We start from the raw sequence: 23730 nt of genomic DNA, 5'->3' as shown, positions 1-23730 counted from the left end.
TGATGAACCAATTAGACAAGAGGCTGCAAGGAATTCTGTCTCTCAGGTAAGAGTGGGTGGAACAACCTAGCTGTATCACAACTGCACAACTCAAGCCTGTCCTGTATACCTGGAATAATTTCAATTAATTGCAAATTACAGGAGTAACATGCTCATTAATACCCACCATTTCACCTGTTTAGCCTCCTCAAGCACATAAAAAATACTCAACTGGTAGAACCAGTTGGATAGAGGATATCTCCCACAAACTGTGCAATAGAGTGACTTTCTCATTCACATTTTGCTGAAAATTCTTCCGAAGGAAAGTATGCAGCTGTGGGAGTGGCACAGAGCCCAAGCAGTAACAGTTTGAATTTATCCACCTCCAAGCTCATTTGAGTAAGAAAAATGATTCAAACTAACAACATCCAAAGCATGGTTCACCAACACAATACACTATGTCAATCAGGAAGACAGCTAACGGTAATTAAAGACAGAGAGAGAGAGTGTAAGAATGAGTCAAGGCTTAATTAGACAAGGAATCAGCTTCCACTGCTCTAGGAAATGGCACATTAATGTTAAATTTAAAACAAGAAAATGGGACACTTTGGCAGTACCAGCTATACTGGCAAGAAAAAAAAGAGTTCCTTCGTGGGAAAGCTTTCCATACAGGATACTATACTTATTAGAATTCTTAGGTTGTCAAGCACTTGGATGATTGTTATGAGCAAAATCTAAACAGTGCACACTCATATGATTCCAATATTTATGTTTTACAAGCATGTTTTTATTATTCCCATTACCTTCAGAAGTTTATCTAGCCACGAGTAGCATGTCTCCAGTCTCCTTTCAGCTTGTGACTGACATGCTGATTACTGATGGAAATTAAATTAATATCAGTGTCACTGAGGTCCACCCCCAAGTCACTACATCTGTAGTAAACATCTTGTTAAAATCATTCAGTGGTGCACTCTTCAGTCAGGAGACTAGCAGATGGTTAGAAAAGACTTTGTGCAAATGCCGCAATTTTCAATTAGGTGGCAGATTCCAACAACAGTACAACTGGAAAATTCAATGAGCCACCCACAAGTGGTGGCTCATTCTTCATTTCAACTTTCATGCAGCCCCCAGATCACTAACTGCTTTAATTTGTATATCGTAACATATTCTGGTTCACCATTTTGTATGTGATATTATTAAAACATCTAAGCTGTATGCCCTTAAGTGCTAAGATGCCACCTCTTTGCAGAACGGATGCATTCCATTTAAAGAGAGAATCATTTCTAGATTAACTTTATAAAATAAAAGCAGAAAATGTTGAAAATACTCAGCAGCAGATGCAGCAGCATGTAAGGAGAAATAACACAAATTAACATTTCAGGCTGGTGGCATTTCACTTGGGTTCTGATACAAGAACACAAAGCTGAATCGCTGGATTTCACCCGCCACAGAATCAGAGCAGGTAAGGGGTGGACAACGGAAATGTGCATTGACCTCTGGTGGGAATTTCCAGTCTCACTCGAGCAAGACTGTAAATTCCCATCATGGACTGTTTTTCTTCTCCAGGGATGCTGTCTGGCTTCTTTTTATTTCAGATTTTCAGCATCTGCAGTATTTTGCTTTTGTATAGGAGTTTCTTAAATAGAAACTCAATTGATGAATTGAAATTCATCAACTTTAAAAATATATAATTTTGTCCAAATTTCATTGCAAAAGGGAACAATCTCGCACGCCCCCATGAAAAATAATGATTTTGGCAGTCAACATCTAGCATGTTGCTCCTTTAACTTGCCTGTTCAATATCAGGATGCCACAGCACTGGATTCTCAGGCAGCATTCGCTTTTTATTAGATTGCAATTGAAGTTTTTTCAGAGATGGGGAAAGCTGTGCTGTAAATGTAATGCAATCTGTTATTCCCCACAATTTCTAAATGCAAATGTAAGAGTGGTGCATTCATGGCTTCTATTCCTACAAATAAAAAGCAATTAATCTCACAGCTTCAAAAGGCAGCAATTAGAGGTGTCCAATAACATACAAGTACACAGTGATTTTAAAAATTGCCCGTTTAAACTACTGCTCCAGGAAACAGTATGCCTACAAGCAGATTAAAGATTTTGATACACAATTGAGAGCTTTAACTAGAAACAGTAGTGGTTATATAACCTCTAGGTGGCAGTAACCATTTGCCTCATTCTGCTCTTCATGAATCAATCTCCATATTCTCAGTTTAGTAGACAGGGTAGCTATCATTCACAGTCTGCTATTTAGAAAAGGCTGAGAATGAAGGGGAAACTATACAACAGGACTATACACACGAACCAGTGTTACAAACAAAATTACCTAGAACAGCAAAAACAGGTGTAATGGCATTTTTGGAGATAGATTTATGAGAACCAGCAATGTTTGTTTGGGTGAAGTTTTAGCCAGGAAAACCAGAAGGATTGACAGCCATTTCAACAGATAGGCAGACGAATGTCAAGAGTTACACTCAATGTGTCCAACTTAAAATTCAGGCAGACACCTCAGGAAACAAATTGGTCACTACGATGTAAAAATAAATATATCTTTTAATCTTCAGCTTTACCCATCAGTTACCAAAATTATCTGGTGATAAAGCTTGAGTTTCAGTATCGACTAATTTGGAAGTTGCATAATATCAGCAGGCACTATGGATGGTATGTTTTTCACCAGTATTATGAGAGGTTAATTAAAAGTCTGAATTCACTCTTTGCAGCCTTCACCCAGGACCCGTTCAGTTGTTAAGCACCCGGGATCTCTTATGATTTTGTTACTAGTTATTACAGGCTCATTTCTCTCAGAAACAGATCCCAGAGAAGTTCTGATTGGCACCTTCTAACATTCTTCATGACTGAATATTTAGCAGCAGCCCCAGTACAGTTATCGCATTCAATATTTCCTTAAACCTGCCTCATAGGTCTGAGCAAATAAAAATATATAGTTATCATCTTACTTCATAAATGGTGCAATATTAAACAATAAATGGTGCAACATAAAACAAAGGTTATCTGCAAAAATTTACATTTGAGTCATCAGCACTAAATGAAACTGACCTAAATCAGGTTTGTCCCTCTACTGCACTGAAGTAGCTGAGTTTTAAAATGGAAGCTTTCCTAAAAGTGTTGGCTGTAAAGTGATTTGTAACGTGGTGTATTAACCAAATGACCTCATCAGCTCTCAACTTACGACTTTCAGTACTTCATCCTGTTAAGAAATTGCAGAAGATCAAGAAAGTTACACTTAATTGATCCTGCATAATATTTAAATGTACAGCAAAATAATGCAGAGTCAGGAAAAATATTCTGCAGTGTAATTATTCTGACCTTTTTTATAAACATCAACTATGCCAAAACTTCAAAGTAACTTTTCATTGCTTGAACTTAGTTCCCTTTCTGCTAGTTGATGCCTGATATTGTCACTTTGATGTTACAAAAAACAGTGCAGCTTCACAAATATCTTCCTCATCCAAACAATTTCACCCGCCCTCCCCAACACCCTCACAAGTTCCAAGCAATTCTAATAAAGATATAACTCAGCTGACTTGAATTTTTCCTCCCTCTCTTTATTTTTACAGAAGGATAGTGGTTGGCTGTTCCAAATTTGAGGAAAGAATGAGTGCAGCCTCCTAGATCAAAGTATTCTGCAGTAAACCCACAACATGCACAATTATCAGCGTATCTTATGGTCCTGATGACATTACCTTGTGTATTAAAACTGCTGGAAGTCAGCTAGGAATCAGGCATATCCTTTCACTCCATTGAACAAATCATGATGCAGTGTATATTTCTTTGCCAACATCTTAGTGAAACATTTTAGGGAGATTTTTGACTTAAAAAAAAAATCAGCGTAAAAGTAAGTTTTGGCTGTTAGTCTATGTAAAGTGGCCCCCAAAGCTAACCATTCCTGCCAATATGAGCCTGTCCCGCATTGTAGGGCATGATTTACAAGACAATATCAGTGCCCAAAAACAAGTAATTTTGAAGCTCTAACAGGTAAGACAGAGAAGCCTTTAAATTTGCAAGTAGTACATCTACTTTTAGTAGTCTCAGCAATATGTGGTAATATAATCCCTTTTAACAACTTGTGACCTGCACATTTTGTTTTGGTCAAGACCCTTACTCAAATCACCTGTTAGATCAGAAGCCACTATTTGGAGGCTTTGAATTGGAATGTTTCTTTAAAATTCAATAGGATTAAGTCACTTCATTTTATGTGGAGTTCACTCTCCATTCACAGTGTTACACCGTTATACATACAAATCCTGGGATTTGAGGTCTGCTTCCTTCTAGTATCTGCTGGCTGAGACCAGTGTTCCACTGGTTACACGTGGCATTTTCCTCTCTCCAATTTTTAATTGTTTCCATTAAATAAAATATTGGAGGGCAGGAAATATAGTTTCAAAATTTTGGTCTTCAGAACTTTTCCACAGAATATTTTCAAAATTGATTAACAAAAATAAACCAATAAATAAATCTTGCTTCACATTGTGCTGGTGCAGTACTTATCTATTTACTACAGTTACAAACGTAGCACTTCATCATGGACTGGACTAGTACTGCTATAGTGACATGGGACTGGCTTGAGCTAAATCAACCTATGCTGCAAGCCAGATTCTAGTACAGCCAGGAAATGCTTTACATGAGGGATTGGCAAAACATTGAACTAACAGGGCAGCCCACCATTACCTTCAGGAAGTTTGAAGCCTGTTCAGAAGTGGAAAGCCCCAATATTTTGGTCACACACCAGATCGAACCTGTTCAGATTGCCCTAACAGAAATATGACAGAGTGGAGGAAAATAAGAGGGGCAGACCAGACAGGAAGAGTGGCAAGACCTTTGCACATCTGTAGCCAGTCAGGACATTTCAGAAACATGAAGCTTATGTAGAAATATTCAGTCACGTTAATCAGATGTACGCGGCACTACATCATGCTCTGGTGCAAGTTTAGAAGTCCAGGTATCAGAGAGTGCAGCGTGAGCCACTAATCTTTATATCTTCCAGTTAAAATGCACCAGCACTTGATTTAGCAAAAATGTTAAGTGAGTATCTTAGGTTTATGTTATAGAGAAATTAGATCTAATGTACCCAAACGGCCCTTACCATCCTCTCCCAGAATTAACTGAACAGCTCTTTCTGCCATCCATTCACCAATTTGTCTCTCCACTAAATGGACTCAGTTCTTTCTTTGGGATGGAGGTATGAGATGCTCTGGTAATTCACCGGGCAAATCATATCCTTCGAGTTTTATCTTAATCAGGTGACAAGCCAAAGCAAATTCCTCATCGTCCAGCATTCCATCCCGATCGTTATCAGCCAGTTTCCAGATCTTCCCCAAGACAGTGTTTGGCAATTTAGACTTGACCATTTCTTTCTTTGCATTGTTCCCGCTGATTTTGCCATTAATTGGTGAGAGCGTGTAGAAAATTTCATCATACTTTGACTTCTCCCTTGCCACAATCCACTCAGTCTCATCTATTCCTGCGCCGGCACCCTCACCATACCCTTCATTAAAAGGCCCGTTAAGGTTGCCATCAAATGCCCCGCCCGTCACAGCCTGTGCAGGCTTGCTCGCCTCTTCTTGGCGGATCAGGTTCATCAGTTCGGCAATGTGATTGGCCAACATCTCATCCACTGCCTCCAGCAGCTTGGGTTTCAGAGTATGAAATTTGCTGAAGTCACAGGACTGCAGCATTTCCTGCCAAAGCAAAAAGAATTAAACATTAAATAGCAGCAAAATCGAGTCAGTTCTGGCCACTAGTCCTTTCATACTCTGATTGAAGAACTACAAAATTTGTCCAGTTGTCAAATCACCAAGCATCATCTACTCAATCTGAATATTTTTCAACATTACAGAGTGACACAACATGGAAGGTCCGTTCTGCTGCTAGATTAGTTGCATTTGAGCAAAAGTTAGATAAACAGAAGAGAAAGTTATGTTGGCAGGATTAGAAGAATGGGAAGAGGTTCATGTGCAGCATGAATGCCAATTTTCCATCCATGCTAATATATCAACCTAACATCATAAGCTCTTACCTTTGTTAAATGAATTAGTGAATTTGGCAGAAGACATTCTGATGATTCATAATAGTTTTGTGATACAACAGTTCAACATAAACACTACTCTTCCCTTCTCAAACCTCTCATTGTGCAGAAGCCTCCCCCAATGGGAAAAACACAGCTCTTAAGTACAAGCTTCAATGAGCATCACCTGCTCTCAATTCACCATGAAGCTCGCCTTGATTTACCCTTTCCAACATTGACAACATTACATGATAATCTTTTTATGTGGCACCTTATTGAATGTCTTTTGGAAATTCAAATACTGGTTTTCCTGCCTGTTACATCCTCAAAGAATTCGAAATAAATTTGTCAAACACCATTTCTCTTTCACAAAACCATGTTAATCCTGTCTGACTGCAGTACGATTTGCTAAATGCCCTGCTGCTACCTCATTAATAATGAATTCTAACATTTTCCCCAATGACAGATGTTAAAGTATATTTCCTGCAATCTGTCTCCCTCTTTTTTTTTTGAATAGTTGTGTTACATGCGCAGTTTTCCAATTCATTGGTACCTTTCCAGAATCTAGGGACTAGATTACAATCGATGCATCTATTATCTCTGCAGCATGACCCTAGGATACAGGCCACATTTTAGCCCTATTAGTTTTCCTAGCATTTTTTCATTATTATTATTTCAAGTGTCTCTCCCCCCCCTTTTACCGTTTGATTTTGTACTATTCTTGTGATGCTTGGAGGAACCGTAAACCAAAATAACTGAATTTGTCAAAAGACACCCAAATGAAAAAATTACCAATGAAATTTCACTTTTTGTCATTTTTACTTTAATACAAATAAGAATCAACAGAACTTAAATATGAATTAACAGGCAAATGATTCTTAAATAAAAGGTTAAATTTCATGGCCTGGGGAAGATGCTCTTTCAGAGAGTCGATGCAGACTTGATAGACCGAATGGACTCCTTCTGCACCTTAGGGATTCTGTTCTGTGGAATACCCCAGTTCACGATTTGGTCATTTCTAGGAATACACCCAGCCCTTTATTGTCTCTGAGCTAATCATACAGCTTTCCTGCTATGAGATCTTATAAGCCAGCTTGCAGTCCCTCAAGGAGTTCCTGTCCTTACTGCCAACCAGAAAAACTGAGCTCAGTGATTTCTTCTTCTTCAATTTCTCTTTGTCTCTGACTGCTTTCACTTTGTATCAGCATATGTGCGCTGATCACCTCTGCTTATAGCTATCTTTTTGTGTCTGTAAACCACACAACTTTTGGTCTCAATTTCCTTTCTGCTGGTACTGCTTCCAGGTCAACAATTGCCAGGTCACAGTACTTATTATTCACGAAAATTAAAATTTATCCCTTCACAATTGATGCAAACTCAAAAAATAATTTGCAAGGTGATATTAATGAAATATATAAAATTCATGCAGGGCTTTACCAAGTAGGTAAAAGGAGGATGGTTTCCCTGGCTGGGGAGTCTAGAATGAAGTGGGAGCAGTCACAGTCTCAGAATAAGGGGTCAATCATTTAGAACCAAGACGAGGAGAAATGACAAATATTTAGAATGCTCCATCTCAGAGCTGCGAATGCTTGGAGTATATTCAACACACAGATTGATAGATTTTCAGATACCAAAGGAACAAAGCAATTATGAGATAGTGAAGGAAGGTGTAGTTGAAAAAGATCAGCAATAATCTTTGTGGAACAGGCTTGATGGGCTGAATGGCCTACTTTAGTTTAGTGGCGACTGCTTTTAACACAGTCCATGTTTAATTCCAGAAACCTGAGGAAATGCAAAGGAACTCCCACGTCCAAGAAAAATGCAACATTATTTGACCTTTAAAGAGTGCCAAAGCACTGCCATTGTATTCTCCCATTTTTTAGTGCGTGTGTTTACACCAGAGACCATGCCATGAATTATTTCTAAACGTTTCAAACAATTTCACTGCACTGACTGCAGCTTCCTCACACAAAAAAAATTGTTTCTTTGTTGTTCTGATTTTCTTCCAACGTTTAAGCTATGGATTACAAATTGGACACCGCAGAATGTGCAAGTTTTGATCTAAGCCCTTGGTTTTGGGAACAAGAATTTCCATAAAGCAGAAATGAAGCGTATTCCTACTTAACTATTCAAAAGCTTCAGCCTAAAGGCTTCATTATTGATGTTCTCAAACTGCAGCAGAAAAAAGTCTGACAACACTAGGTTTTAGTCCAACCGAGGCCAGAACTCTCCATTCACCTGACGAAGAGGGAAACCGCGAAAGCTTGTGCGTTCACTATCAAATAAATCGGTTGGACTAAAACCTGGTGTTGTCAGACTTTTTACTGTGTTTACCCCAGTCCAACACCGGCACATCCACATCATGACTGCAGCAGAAAAGCCAGAGTAAGATCAGTCGCTTAAAATATTCAGTATGAGGAACATGGAAACAACTCCAGGCCCTGAGCTCAAAATTTTACTGCTCTTGCAAGTTAAGTTTTTTAACAACAAAAACTAAGCTATTTTCTTTTTTTTTCTGTTTTAAGTCCTACTTCTGGTTAAATGTAAAGCTTACTGGTTTAACATGCCTTTTGCTCTTAACATTTCAACTGATCAGCATCAACACTTCTGACAGGAAGTGTATATAATCATCTCAGCTAAAATACTGAGATACTCACTGCAGGAGTTTCTCAGGATAGTGTCCTAGGCCAAAGCATCTTCAGCTGCTTCATCAATGACCTTCCTTCCATCACAACGTCAGAAGTGGGGTTGGTTGCCGATGACTACACAATGTTCCGCACTATTCACGACTCCTCAGATAAAGAAGCAGTCGACGCCCACATTCAACAAGACCTGGACAATAAACAGGAGGACACTGATGTCCCCCACCTAGTACACATTATGTGCCCTTGCCACCTCTAATTTTCTAAACTCATTACCTTTGCCAGAAAAAAAATGAAAATGGGGAAATTGTTTTACGATCATACAAGTGCAAGTGATATATAAACATATACCACCACTATCTAGCATCTCAACTCAAACCCACCACTCTGTTTCCCAGGCAGAATTAGAGGCATTATTAATGACAAGCCTTAGTTTCTAGCACACTTCAATGTCCCAGGAGGCCCCTGCATGTGCAGTTGGGAAGATTTGAGAACTCTCCTGTCTGAGATACTAATATTGCTGTCCATGTTACAAAGGTTAATTCTGGCAGTTTCAATTTCAGAAGCCAAAAGTCCATCATGATCAGTTTCCAGTATATGACACTCCTCTATACGTCAGTAAATTCCAGTGCTTGCACACACCCTCAAACTTTACTGGGGTCAGGGTTGAAAGTCCGCACTATAACTGCTTGACTCATGTCTTCACGTCATTAAACAGGATGTCGTTTGTACCTCAGTCAAGATAGAATTACTCCTCTTCTTGACATGACAGGATTTTTGGACGTGGAAGGCAACTTCAAAAGCAAAAAAAAATGCCAATGAGATAAAACGCCTAAAGATCATCCATTATGCAAACAGCTCATCCTCTCTCACCATCACGTTCCTCAGTATATACAAATCACACAAAAAAAATACACATATTCTATCTACAAAACAGATCTAGTGTATACAAACACCGGCCTAGATATGAAGCAAACCTACAAAAGCATAAGCACTATACCAATTGTATTGGGATGCCAGCAGATTGAACAAAAAACTGAAACATTAGCTCAATGACAATTGACTCATTCATCAGATATTGATGAGCTCATGTGAGCTTCCACCCAATCTAACCTGTGCCCCCTTGTGGCAAATATAAGCACTGCAGTGGTGTAAATATTCACACCGCAGGATTGCATCATTATTATAGGATCTGTTTTACAAGCATCAGACAATAGCGGCTTTTACATGCATATCAGATTAGCTCTGAAAAGCCCCCAGTGGTAACATTAGTATCTCTGGCTCCGATTTCAAGCTGCAGAATCACTGATGTAGTGCCAGCGAGATAAATTAGCTAGTATATACATGGGATATTGCCCAAAAATTTCCTGTACTTTTGAATTTCACGTCAAAAACTACAAAGCAGAACAAAAAGATAACGATGAACTGCTGATGTACATGGCTCAGGTAGGGTGGAGAAAATCACAGATAGGTAAAGTGCAAGCTGCTCACATCTTCATGTATGTTGCTTCAGCCTCGCAACTTAGAATATTTATATCACTGAAAGTGAAGGTCTTTCTACTGCAGGATAAAACATTTTGCCAAATAGGCCTGATCACATTCTGGTGAGATGATATGCATTGCTCAGTATGACTGGAATGGTCTGTGCTGCCCAGGGCTTAATAATGGAATCACAGATCATGGGCTACGGACCAAAGCAGCATAAACAGTGCTTCATTGAACACTTAGTGAGTTTAGTAATCTACTAAATAAAGGTTACTATTTGTATGGAATCACTTAGTTAAATAGCCACAGGCCTAAGATACCAGCGTTAAATATTTAATTAAAAGGGATTTAAGTTGGCAGTCTCATTACCTGTTAGAAGGAAAAGTATAAATGGTTTGTTGAATAACCATGGTGAGCAGAGGCCCGGAAACTTTAATATCCATTTAAATCTGATGTTAAATGCACTAAAATAACTGTAAAGCAGAGTAAACAACTTGAGTAAACAAATGACTGCACAGGAAGGGACAGTGATGTGCCATTTCAGCAGGTCGAGGAGTCAAGCATTATGTCTGTGAAGTGTCTCCAACTCATTGTTCAACTCAAACATCCAGAATGAGGCACAGACGGAGACAATCTGACACTGCAGGAAGACAGCAGTTCCTGGAGCGAGAGTTTGACACTGCAATCAGAGAAGGCAGTAGTGACCTAGTTATCATGGGCTGTGCAGAAAGACAAAGAAAAGGTTTGAACGGGATCACCAAGTTCAACTCTCACTCAAAATTTGGAGTTCCAATTCCAGTGGAGTGAAAACTATGGGCAGATATAGCATTAGGATATCAGAATTCCAGCATCTGTTGTTTTCTGCTTTTATAGAAGAAATGACACTATAGTCCCAGGTGAAGAAGGTGTGTGACTTGGCAGGAGACTGCAGGTGGTGGCATTCCCATATATCTGCTGCTCTTTCTTGGTTGAGGTAGCAGGTTTGTTAGATGTGGTCAAAGGATGCTTGGCAAGTTGCTTGCTGCAGTGCATCTTGTAGATGTACACGCAACAACCATAGTGCATCAAAAATTATTTGTTAGTGTCACAAGTAGGTTTACCTAAACACCGCAATGAAGTTACTGTGAAAATCCCCTAGTTGCCACACTCCGATGTCTGTTTGGGCACACTAAGGGAGAATTTAGCATGGCCAATGCACCTAATTAGCGCCCGGAGGAAACCCACACAGACACGGAGAACATGCAGACTCTGCATGGACAACATCCCAAGCTGAGAATCAAACCTGGGTCCCTGGCGTTATGAGGCAACAGTGCTAACCAATGTGCAACCATGTCACCGATGATGGAGGAAATGAATGTTAAAAAGTGATGGATGGGGGTTCTGACCAAGTGGGCTACTTTTTCCTAGATGGTTTGAGATTTGATATTGTTGGAACTGCGCTCATTCAGGCAAATGGACAGTATTCCATCACATTCCTGTCTTGTACCTTGTAGATGGTGGATAAGCTTTGGAGAGTCAGAAGGTGTGTTTCTTGATGCAGAATTGCCAACCTCTGAACTACTCATATAGACACAGTATTCAAATGGCTGGTCTAGCTCTGTTTGGACCAAGGACATAAAGGGCTGAGGATCAAGGAGCTGAGTGGTCTCGGCAGAACCAAACTGAGCATTAGTGAGCAGGCTATTGCTAAGTGCCACTTGATAGTACTGTCAACAACAAAGACTCTGCTGATGATTGAGAGTAGTCTAATGGATTGTGATTCAGTTAACTGGATTTGTCCTCTTTTTGAGCAGGGCATACCCAAGTCATTTTCCAAACTGTCAAGCAGATAACAATGTAATTGTCATGGAATAACCTGGCTAGGATTCTGGAGCACAAGTCTTCAGTACAATTGTCAAAGTGTTATTGGAGCCATTAGCCATTGTTGCATGACACTCAGTCATTTCTTAACATCAACGGGAATGAACTGAATTGGTTGCAGACCGGCATCTGTGATGGTGGGGCCTCAGGAAAAGACCGAGACATATCATCCACTGGGCTCCTCTAGCTGACGTTTACAGATATTACAGCCTCCTCCCATGCATTAGGCTCTCCCATCATTGAGGTCAGGGATGGGGCCTCTTCCTCTTGTCTGCTGAATTGCTCACTGCCAATTAAAACTGAATACAGCAGGAATCCAGAACTTTGCTTAGCTCTGTCTATTGCATGCTGCTTCCACTGTTCAGCATGCATTTAGTCCTGTATTATAGTTTCACCAGATTGACATGCATGTTTTTGTATGCCTGATGCTGCTTCTGGTATGCTCACCTGTACTCATTGAACTAGTGTAGATACCCTACATTTAATCGTAATAGTTGGATGATTGCGAAGTCAGGCCACGAGATATGGCGGAATACGGATCTGTTGCTGATGGCACACAATGCATCATGATGCTTAGATTTGATTCACCATCAGAAGGAAATGGTAAGTGGCACTGAGCAGGGAATTTCATTGCCCATATTTGACCTGACGCCATGAGACTTTTATGAGTAAGTGTTGAAGACTCTCAGGGCCAATGCCTTCCTAAATGTATGTCACTGTGCCACTACCCCTGGTGGGTCTGTTTTGTTGGTGGCAAAGGACACACCCATGGATGGTGATGCAGCAGTCATGGATATTGGCTGCAAGTTATAATTCAGAGACTGTATCAGGCTGTTACTTGACTAGTCTATGGGACAGCTCTCCCAATTTTGGCACAAATCCTCAGATGTCAGTGAGAACTTTGCAAGACTGATAGAGTAGGGTGTGCCTTTGACATTTCCAGTGGCTACGTCGATGCCAGATAGTTTGTCTGGTTACATCCTCTTTTTTTAAAAACAACTTTTGTGTGGCATTTTAATGCAACTGAATGGCTTGTTTGGCCATTTCAAAGGGTATTTAAGAGTCCACCACATTGTTATGTGCCTGGAGTCACGTGTAGACTAGACTGAGTGAGGACAGCAGATTTTCTTCCTTGAAAGGCATTAATGAGCCAGATAGGTTTGTACAATAATCTAGCAATTGCATGGTCACCATTATGGAATCTAGCTTTTTATTACTGATTGCATCAGTTGCGGCGGTGTATGGAAAGATAACAGCAGCTCAGGATCTTCCGCTGCTTCATCAATGACCCTCCCTCTAGCTTAAGGTTGGAAGTGGGGATGTTCACTGGCTGTAGTATCTTCAAAAACATTCATGACTTCTCAGATGTAGAAGCAAGCTGTGTCCATATATACCAAGAAGTGGACAATGTTCAGGCTTCAGCTTCCATGTGGCAAGTAACACTTACGCCAAAATGACCATTTCTAACAAAAGAGAATCTAACTGTTTCTCATTGGCATTCAATGGCATTATCATCATTGAATCCCCAACCAACAATATCCTGGGGTTTACCAATTACCAAAAACTGAACTGGACCAGCCATACAAATACTGTAGCTACAAGATCAGGTCAGAGGCTGGGAATCCTACAGCAAGTAACGTGCCTTCCAACTCCCCAAAGCCTGTCTACCATCAATAAGGCAGGAGTGTGTTGAAATACTCTCCACTTGCCTGGATGAACACAAGAAACTCAACAACAACCAAGGGAAAGCAGCCTGCTTAATTAGCACCTAATCCACTATCTTAAACATTCACTCCTCAACCACTGATGAACAGGGCAGCAATGTATTTCACACATAAGCACTACAGAAACTTGCCAAGCCTTCTGCAATGGCACCTTCCAAACCCACAACCTCTATTACTTGGAAGGACAAGTACAACAACAAATGCATGGGAACGCCACCACCTGCAAATTCCCCTCCCAGCCACACACAATTCTGACTTGGAATTGCATTGCTGTTCTTTTACTGCAACTGGATCAAAATCCTGGAACTCCCTCCCTAACAGAATTGTAGGTGTACCTACACCATGGATTGCAGCGATTCAAGAAGGCAGCTCACCACCACCTTCTCAAGGACAATTAGAGACTGGCAACAAATACTGACCCGGCCGGCAATGCTCACATTCCATGAAATAATTTTCAAAAGTTTGCAAAATTCTAGGTTCTAATCTGGGTTATAGAATATAAAGGCCATGAAGTTATGAAGAATCATAAGAATTTTTTTCATTAAGACACAGATTACAGAGTGATTTGACTGAAGTGTTTATATATATGAAAAAATGGGATGAGATTGTTAGAGTAAGAAGTCTCACAACACCAGGTTATAATCCAACAGATTTATTTGGTAGCACGAGCTTTCAGAGCACTGCTCCTTCATCAAGTAAGTGGCACTCACCTGATGAAGGGGCAGCGCTCCAAAAGCTCATGCTACCAAATGAACCTGCTGGACTTCTTTCTGTGCCCACTCCAGTCCAATGCCAGCATCTCTACATCATGATTGTTAGAAGCAAACTGTTTCAAGCAGTTGAATCACATGGAAGGGCCAGAGATTCAAAGTTAAATGTAAAAGAGATTTACAATAGTGAGCAGGAGGAACATGTTCACATAGAGAGCGGTCAGGCTTTTGAATTCACTTCCAGGTTTAATAGTTAAAGCAGAAATTATGTCAATATTTATTAGATTGGATAAACAAATGAAGGAAAAGGGAATTAACAGATCTAGAAACAGGGTAAACATGATTTGGATTATTTATTCATGTGGAGGGCAAGCACCAGGTCAGATAGGTTGAGCTGAATGGCTGTTTCCATGTTGTAATGTCTATACCTAACTGAACAAACACTCTTTAGCTCCCCCATTTTCTATCTTCTATTTTGGTACCAACATAGCATCCACCTCACTAAAACATTGAAGTGCAAAGGGTCTTTCTTTTTAAAAAGCAGAATAGCAAGATTTGTTTGTGATAAATCTGTAAATTAATTCTAGATATAACAGTCAAATCCTCAAATACCCAGCCTCTCTTCCCGTAAAAAAAAGCACTGTTCCCGGTACACCATCAAATGGAAAATTATTGGAGAAATTAATTTACGTCACCGTACCTGCATCTTGGTTACGTTGGGAAAATCCCCAGCAGAAATATTGTGTTCCTGTTGGAGAGTGAAATATATCTCCGGAAGTCTACTTATCATCTCCTTTTTCTTTACTTCTTTCCCAAACATTGCTGGCATCTCCTTCTTCAAGTAACTGATGATGTAGGCATGAACCTGGAAAGCAATACACGTAATGATTAGAAAACAAAATTCAATACCCAATGTATCCTTCATATTCATCTACTGTAGATTGAAAGTTTTACACCTATACATACTTCATGTCAACAAACATTACTTCTTTTGCTCATGTGACAGTCACCTTTGAGTCAACATTTACATTATAACCTGCATATTTACAATGAAAACTTTGTAAACTTCACATAACACCTCCTGCCAGTGGTGTCACTGCAGCACATAAATTCTGACCCTCCCAGCCCATTAGTCCCTATTTCACAAGGAAGTCATTCATTCCAATCAAGTGTCTTTCTCTGCTTTGCACATTATACAAGACTTTCTATTTAACTATAAATAAATAAAATTACCAAAAGTTATATTTGCAGCAGAAAGAACAAAATGCATGATTTAAAATGCTGGATGATTTCTGCTGGACAATACAACTATGGTAAGAAGTTTCGCAGGTTAAAGTCCAATAGGTTTATCTGGCAGCACAAGCTTTCAGAGCGCTACTCATTCATCAGGTGAGTGAGGACTTGTATTCACAAACAGGGCATATACTGACACAAACTCAATTTACAAGATAACAGTTGGTTTGCGAGTCTTTACAGATAATCAAGTTTTAAAAGATACAGACAATGTGAGTGGAGAGAGGGCAAGCAGAAGTTAAAGAGATGTGTATTGTCTCCAGACAGGATAGTTAGTGAGATTTTGCAAGCCCAGGCAAGTCATGGGAGTTACAGATAACGTGACATCATCCCAAGATCCCAGCTGAGGCCGTCCTCATGTATGCAGAACTTGGCTATCAGTCTCTGACACGATTCTGCACTGTTGTGTCTTGTGAAGGCCACCTTGGAGAATGCTTACCCGGAGATCAGAGGCCGAATGCCCGTGACTGCTGAAGTGTTCCCCGATTGGAAGGGAATACTCCTGCTTGGTGATTGTCAAGCATCCGTTGTAGTGTCTGCATGGTCTCCAGGAACACTCCTTGTTACAATGGATGTCTCGGCACTCTACACCAGCATCCTCCATGGCGGTGGCATTGCTGCAACTGCCTCAGTACTCAACGCTGACAACTGCCAATCTCCAGATGCCATTCTACAATTCATCCGCTTCATCTTGGATCACAATGTCTCTACCTTCAACAACCAGTTCTTCATCCAGAAGCATGGAACAGCGATGGGGACCAAATCGCACCTCAAAATGCCAACATCTTTACGGACAGTAAGAAGTCTCACAACACCAGGTTAAAATCCAACAGGTTTATTTGGCAGCAAACGTCACTAGCCTTCAGAGCGCTGCTCCTTCGTCAGGTGAATGGGCATATAAAGACACAAACTCAATTTACAGAATAATGATTGGAATGAGTCTTTACAGCTAATCAAGTCTTAAAAGTACAGACAATGGGAATGGAGAGAGCGTTAAGCACAGGTTACAGAGATGTGTATTGTCCCCAGACGGGACCGCTAGTGAGATTTTGCGACTCCAGGCAAGCTGTGGGGGTTACAGATAGTATGACATGATCCAAAGATCCCGTTTGGGGCTGTCCTCGTGAGCGGAACTTGGCTGTCAGTCTCTGCTCAGCTACTTTGTGCTGTCGTGTGTCATGAAGGCTGCCTTGGAGAACGCTTTCTCTTCTTTCCATCCCACCATCGGACTCACCAGAATCGGCCACATTCTTGGCCACACACATCTCCATCAAGGATGGTCATCTCAGCACTTCACTGTACCACAAGCCCATGGATAACATCACAATGCTCCACTTCCCCAGCTTCCACCCTAAACACATTAAAAAAGCTATCCCCTACGGACAAGGCCCCCACATACACAGGATCTGTTCAGTTAAGGAGGTTCGCAACAGACACCTACAGACACTGAAAGACGCCCTCATAAGAACAGGATATGATACTCGACTAATCAACAGTTCCAACATGCTACAGCGAAAAACCGCACCGACCTCCTCAGAAGACAAATACGGAACACAGCGGACAGAGTACCCTTCGTCGTCCAGTACTTCCTCAGAGCAGGGAATCTACAACACGTTTTCCGGAGCCTTCAACATGTCATCAGTGAAGACAAACATCTCGTCAAGGCCATCCCCACACGTCCACTTCTTGACTTCAAACAACCACACAACCTCAAATAGACCATTGCTGCAGCAAACTACCCAGCCTTCAGGAGAACAGTGACCACAACACCAGCCCTGCCACAGCAACTTCTCCAAGACGTGCCGCATCATTGACATGGATGCCATTATCTCACGTGAGAACAACATCCATCAGGTACACGGTACAAACTCTTGCAAATTGGTCAACATTGTCTACCTGATACACTGCAGGAAAGGATGTCCCAAGGCATGGTACATTGGAGAGACCATGCATACGCTACAACAAGGATGAATGAATACTGCTTGATGATCACCAGGCAGAAGTGTTCTCTTCCAGTCGGAGAACACTTCATCAGTCACGGGCATTCAGCCTCTGATCTTCAGGTAAGCATTCTCCAAGGCGGCCTTCACGACACACGACAACGTAGAATTGCTGAGCAGAGACTGGTAGCCAAGTTCCACACACGAGGATGGCCTCAACCGGGATCTTGGGTTCATGTCACATTATCTGTAACCTCCACAACTTGCCTGGGCTTGCAAAAGCTCACTAACTGTCCTGGCTGGAGACAATTCACATCTCTTTAACCTGTGCTTAACCCACTCTCCACTTATTGTCTGTTCCTTTATGACTTGATTACCTGTAAAGACTCGCATTTCAACCATTATCTTGTAAATTGAGTTGTGTCTGTATATGTCCTGTTAGTGATCATAACTCCCACTTACCTGATGAAGAAGCAGTGCTCCGAAAGCTTGTGCTGCCTAATAAATCTGTTGGACTTTACCCTGGTGTGAGACTTCACTGTGCCTACCCCAGTCCAACACCAGCATCTCCACACCATAGTACAACTATCCCCTTGCCCTCTGACCCAACTTCATCTTAGTTTAGTTTTTCTACGTGCAATGTCACAGGAGATTCTTACAGATCTTTAAGAGTGCACACACATTGTCAACTAAATTTATGTTTGTTTGTCCTTCGCAATGGGTATGGTTAACATTTGTACCTGAAACTGTGTAAGACCATGTTAATTGTATTTCATTGGTTGTAAATCATGGAACATCCAAAGGTATGAACAGCACTGTATAATTGCAATCCATTTCTTTGACGTAAACATCTACAGTACGTATTTCCTGCCATTTACTGATGCTGCAATGCTTCCTGCTGAGGCCTGCTCATCTAATTTTAATTCTGCAAGACTTCCCACAAGTTTTTGGTGTTTCTCAAATTCCGTGCCAATGTTCTTGCTAAACTTCGTACCCACATTCTATCCATGTTTAAAAACGCTTCCTATCAGCTCTGGCCCCACTCTTCCGTATCACTCTCATCCGATGGGTCAATTTCATTGTGGCCTTTATTTCTGGCAGCCCTACAGCCATTTAATATCTTGCATTGTATTATCTGCTTCCTTTTTTAGACGCCACACCCCACAACACTTTGCTTTTTTCTAGTATGTAGTCCACTGAGCTAATTATTTTCAGCTGTTCTAGCTCATGGGCATTAAAGACACAGCCATGGTGCCACAGACGGGCATTCAGCAGAGACTAGGCAGAAAGCTGTGGAAACACCTGAAGGCCGAGGACAAGAGAAAGGCAAGGCACTTGAGAGAAATTGATGCAAAAGATTAAGGAAGAGATAGGTGCAAGCAATTGTACATAGCTGGGGAGAGAAATCAGGTTAAAGCAAGATGAGGACATATGGAATAAATAGAGAGAATATTACCTAGAATTAATATCAGACAGGACAGGATGGTAAGGTGATTAGGAGAGAACACATTCAGAGGAAAGACATTTATTTTATTTAGTGTCACAGGTAGACTTACATTAACACTGCAATGAAGTTACTTGGATGTCCACTTTAAAAGCTATGACTTGCAAAGCTACGGACCGAACAGAATGGAACAGAATCATAGAAACTCTACAGTACAGGAGGCGGCCATTTGTTCCATCACATCTGCACCGATAACAGTCCCACCCATGCTCTATCACCATAGCACCACATATTTATTCTGCTAATCCCTCTGACACTAAGGGGCAATTTACCACGGCCAATCAACCCAACCTGCACATCTCTGGAGGAGGTGGAACGCAGGAAGATGGGATTAGTCTGACAACAAGCATGACATGATGGGCCCAATTGCCCCCTTAGGTGTTGTAAATGATCAGTGATTCATTGCAAAACTGATATACAAGACTTTATGAAGATGGCATCAAACACTTCTTGCGGTAACGAGTTCCACATTCTAACTGCTGAGTCAATAAATATCTCTATTTCACTGCTGGCTTTATTAGTCATCATCTTGTATTTAATATTTTAGCTTCTCCAAAAGGCAACATTTTCTCCACATTTACAACTTAATAAAATGTCTTCAGGAAGATAGTGCAGTGGAAGCTTCTGTGACTGCGCTTGTGACCGGCAGGTTTGTGAGGGTGAGGTCAAGCAGGATATACCACTTTTCCTCAAAATTTCTTCACCATCTGATACAGATACAAGCTAGCAGCAATCATCTTCAGGACCTTGCCAACTCAGTCAGTGGCAGTCCCAAACTAAGCTGATCTTTCACACTGAAGTCTCCCATCCAGAATACATTTTGTATCTTTGCCTCTTTGTTTCCTTCAAGTGATTCTGAACAGAGCAGTACTTACTTTTTGACTAATTTAAGAAACAATATTTAGTGATATGATCCAAATGGAAAAGGTGATGGCCTATTGGTATTATCACTAGACAATTAATCCAGAAACTCAGCTAATGTTGGGGGCCCAGGTCTGAATCACATCACGGCAAATGGTGGAATTTGAATTCAATAAAAAAAAATCTGGAATTGATGACCATGAAACCATTGTCAATTGTGGCAAAAACCCATCTGGTTCACTAATGTCTTTTAGGGAAAGAAATTTGGTCTAGCCTACAAGTGATTCCAGAGTCACAGCAATGTGGTTGACTCGCAACCTCCCTCTGAAATGGCCCAACAAACCACTCTGCTCAAGGGCAACAAATGCTGGTGAGCCAGTGATGCCCATGTCCTATGAATCAAAAAAACAACTTTTAAGAGAAAGAAATCTCCACAAAATCATACCCACAAACTGGCATGACATGCAATTTTTCAGTCTTTGCAACTTGACCTCTCCTACGTAGGATCTCCCACTTCCCACTCAATAACTTTCAAGTTGCATTCAGCAGTAACAGCTTTCCATTTGAAGTCCCTGGACTGATCCCCGCTGACAAAATGCACGTCTTACAAACCCTCCTCACACTCCAGTCACAACAGTCCTGGGGTGGCATAGTGGCTAGCACTGCTGCCTCACAGCGCCAGGGACCCAGATTCAATTCCAGCCTCAGGGCACTGTGTGGAGTTTGCACATCGTCCCTGTGTCTGCGTGGGCTTCCCCCGGATGCTCTGGTTTCCACCCACAGTCCAAAGATATTCCTTGGAACATTCTTTCCAAAGATGAAAAAATGTTTAAGTTGGTTGACAATGATGAATTGTTCCTTAATGTCAGGGGGATTTGGAAGGTAAGGTTTATGGACGAAATGGGATTGGTTTAGATTAGTGGGTTAGTGTTGTTTTTTTTTAAAAGCTGGTCGGCGCAACATCATGGGCCGAAGGGCCTGTTCTGCTCTGTAATGTTCTATGTTCTATGTTCTATATGCGAGGTTAAAGGGATAGGAAGTATCCGGGTGGGATTGCTGTTGGTGCACGTTCGATGGGCCAAATGACCTCCTTCTGCACTATGGTTTCTATGATGACACTGGAGCCCCAAGACTCCCTTTTCAGATTCCTTCAAGCTTTCTGGTGGGTCTGGCAACAAAAACAAATGCAATGCATCTTGCCCAGCTCCTAATCCTTTGTCCTTCCCACCTTCAGCTCTCTGCTCTTTCCAACTGTGCAACACGTACAGTAATACAGATTCTGCTCTATTCTCAAAGACTTGTGTCAACACCAGAATCTGTTTGAAGACAGGCAAGCAGAAATCTGTTCTACTGGGGAAGAACCTTGCTTATTTCCTTTTTATATTGTTTTGAACTGACAAATAAAAAAGACTGATCCAACTCCACTGCAATTAGATTTTTATTTACTCTTTGCATCTTAGCTATCCATCCTCTTGGCAACCTTAGGTCACATGGGCATTTCTTGGAACCTGAGACTGCCATCCAATCAGAAAACTACTTAACTTTCTTTCAGAATACTCCCCAATCCACTTCAGTCTTAAAGGGACACTGCATAAAATAAAACAGGCTTTTGGTCATCAGCAGGTCATTGGAGCTGGGAACACTCAAGAGAGACAACCATCTTGAAAGGAAAAACAGAATATTTGAATCAGAGAAACATTCAGAGACGGGGCTAAGTGTGGGGCAGAGAGATTAATTTTGGATGTTCACGCCAGCATTCTCAGCTCTCATCTTCAATGTTGTTTCAATTAAATGTCATCAAGTGCGTACATAAAATTCACCTGACAGGGAAATTTCCCCACCTCTAGGTGTTTAGTGGTGACAGCTGGAATTCTGGCATTAATATGGAGAACAATCCTAACTGTTATAAAGCAAATATCTGAACTGAACATCCCGAGTCAGGCCCACAATACCACTCTTCATAATTTCAATGGATGTTCAAGCATAGACCATCTTCGTAAGTAAATTACATGGCACAGATAGCAACACCCAATCTTCAGGCACGGAGAGAGAGATTCGGGGCCATTCGGTGAATTCCTGGGAATGGGGAATGAAGTTTGCGGCCAGAAGTTTGCTGTGGTACCAAATGCAACCAAAAGATCCAAAGTCTTCAGAGCACAGGTTGGTTAAAAACCTGAAGGCCACAGTACAAGCTGACAGGAAAAGTAAGAACATAAGAACATAAGAAATAGGAGCAGGAGTAGGCCATCTAGCCCTTCGAGCCTGCCCCGCCATTCAATAAGATCATGGCTGATCTGTTGTGGCTCAGTTCCACTTTCCCGCCCTCTCCCCATAACCCTTAATCCCCTCTCTTATCAAGAACCCATCAACCCGCTTCTTAAAAATATTTAGCGAGGCAGCCTCCACCACTTCAACGGGCAGAGAATTCCAGAGATTCACCACCCTTTGAGTGAAGAAGTTCCTCCTCAACTCCGTTCTAAACCGCCTCCCCTTTATCTTGAGGCTGTGCCCCCTAGTCCTACTGTCTTTTTTGAGCGGGAAGAGTCTCTCCACCTCTATCCTATCCATCCCATTCATCATCTTATACGTCTCAATGAGATCTCCCCTCATTCTTCTAAACTCTAACGAGTACATTACCTAAACCCCATGCATAGGTTTATTCCAAGAAATCCTGAATAGAATTGAAATGTTTCAAAACGTGATGTTTGCATTCTGCATCACAAACTATCTTGCATACAATTAAAGGGATAAAAAGGGACAGAAGTTTCAAATGAGGGTTAAGGCTTTTATTTCTAAATCAAATGCAGTACCATCGTTCAAGCCTGTACAGTGGAACACAAAGTACATTCCTGAACCCAACATTTAAATGACCCATGTTTGTACATTTTATCATTTCAGAAAAACAATGCCATTGAAACCTCCATCTACTGGTCACTGGAAATGTGACACTAAATTACTGTTTGTATGTGACCTTGTAGTTCAAGATGTTCAAAAGTTTCCAGCATGACTGCAGAGCATATCCTCAGGATACAAGTTATATAAATATAACACGCCCATCAACTTAGGCTAAAGCAAGGCCAGCATTTCATGAGTAAGGTTTCTGTTTGACTGTTACACGCTATATTAAATCCGTATATATTTGAAACAGTGTTACTCTTATTAAATAGTGACTTGCTGCACTTGCCAAATGGGAGTTCCAGCAACGACTATAATTAGAATTATCAGATGAATCTTGTACGTCTTAACAGTACATTCCACCCAGCTAACTGGGATCAGCTCATGAACGAGGCTGACCCTGAGTGAGGTTCTGGCAAGTCCATAACACACTGTTCCTCATAATTGATAAACTAATACTATACCAGTGTGTTCTTCAATCTGGCAATGCTTCAGTTAGAGTTCGACAGACAATCATGGCAAAACACACAACTTCATTGAATTACTTTGAATTGAAAAGCAGCATTGATTTGGTGAATGCCATGGTAACCTGGTTTCAGGGTCAGTTCTACTTTTGGCATTCCTTTGCTCAGATTTTATATGGATGTAGCTCTGTGACCTGGCCAGCATTCTCAGCTTTTATCTTCAATATTGCTTCAATGAAATGTCATCAAGTGTGTACATAAAATTTACTCGACTGGGAAAGTTCCCCTCCTCTAGGTGTTTAGTGGTGACAGCTGAAATTCTGGCATTAATAT

At 41.0% G+C, this 23730-nt stretch overlaps 1 protein-coding gene across 1 annotated transcript in view; it reads right to left on the bottom strand.

Moving 5' to 3' along the window:
* Window positions 1–3618: 3618 nt before the first annotated feature.
* Window positions 3619–23730, bottom strand: part of LOC145352714 (EH domain-containing protein 3-like) — a 71045-nt gene continuing 50933 nt past the window's right edge. Inside the window, exons 5-6 of the mRNA XM_080202963.1 lie at window positions 15141–15305; window positions 3619–5693 (exon numbers count right to left, since the gene is read on the bottom strand). Of these exons, the coding sequence (XP_080059089.1) occupies window positions 5172–5693; window positions 15141–15305 (687 nt within the window). The 3' untranslated portion in view covers window positions 3619–5171. The remainder of the gene's footprint in view (window positions 5694–15140; window positions 15306–23730) is intronic.

Source organism: Carcharhinus amblyrhynchos, chromosome 14, assembly GCF_965287045.1.
Source record: "Carcharhinus amblyrhynchos chromosome 14, sCarAmb.v2.hapA, whole genome shotgun sequence".
NCBI lineage: Eukaryota > Metazoa > Chordata > Chondrichthyes > Carcharhiniformes > Carcharhinidae > Carcharhinus > Carcharhinus amblyrhynchos.
The sequence above is the reverse complement of the archived record's forward strand: the minus strand, read 5'-3'. Positions and strand labels throughout refer to the sequence as shown.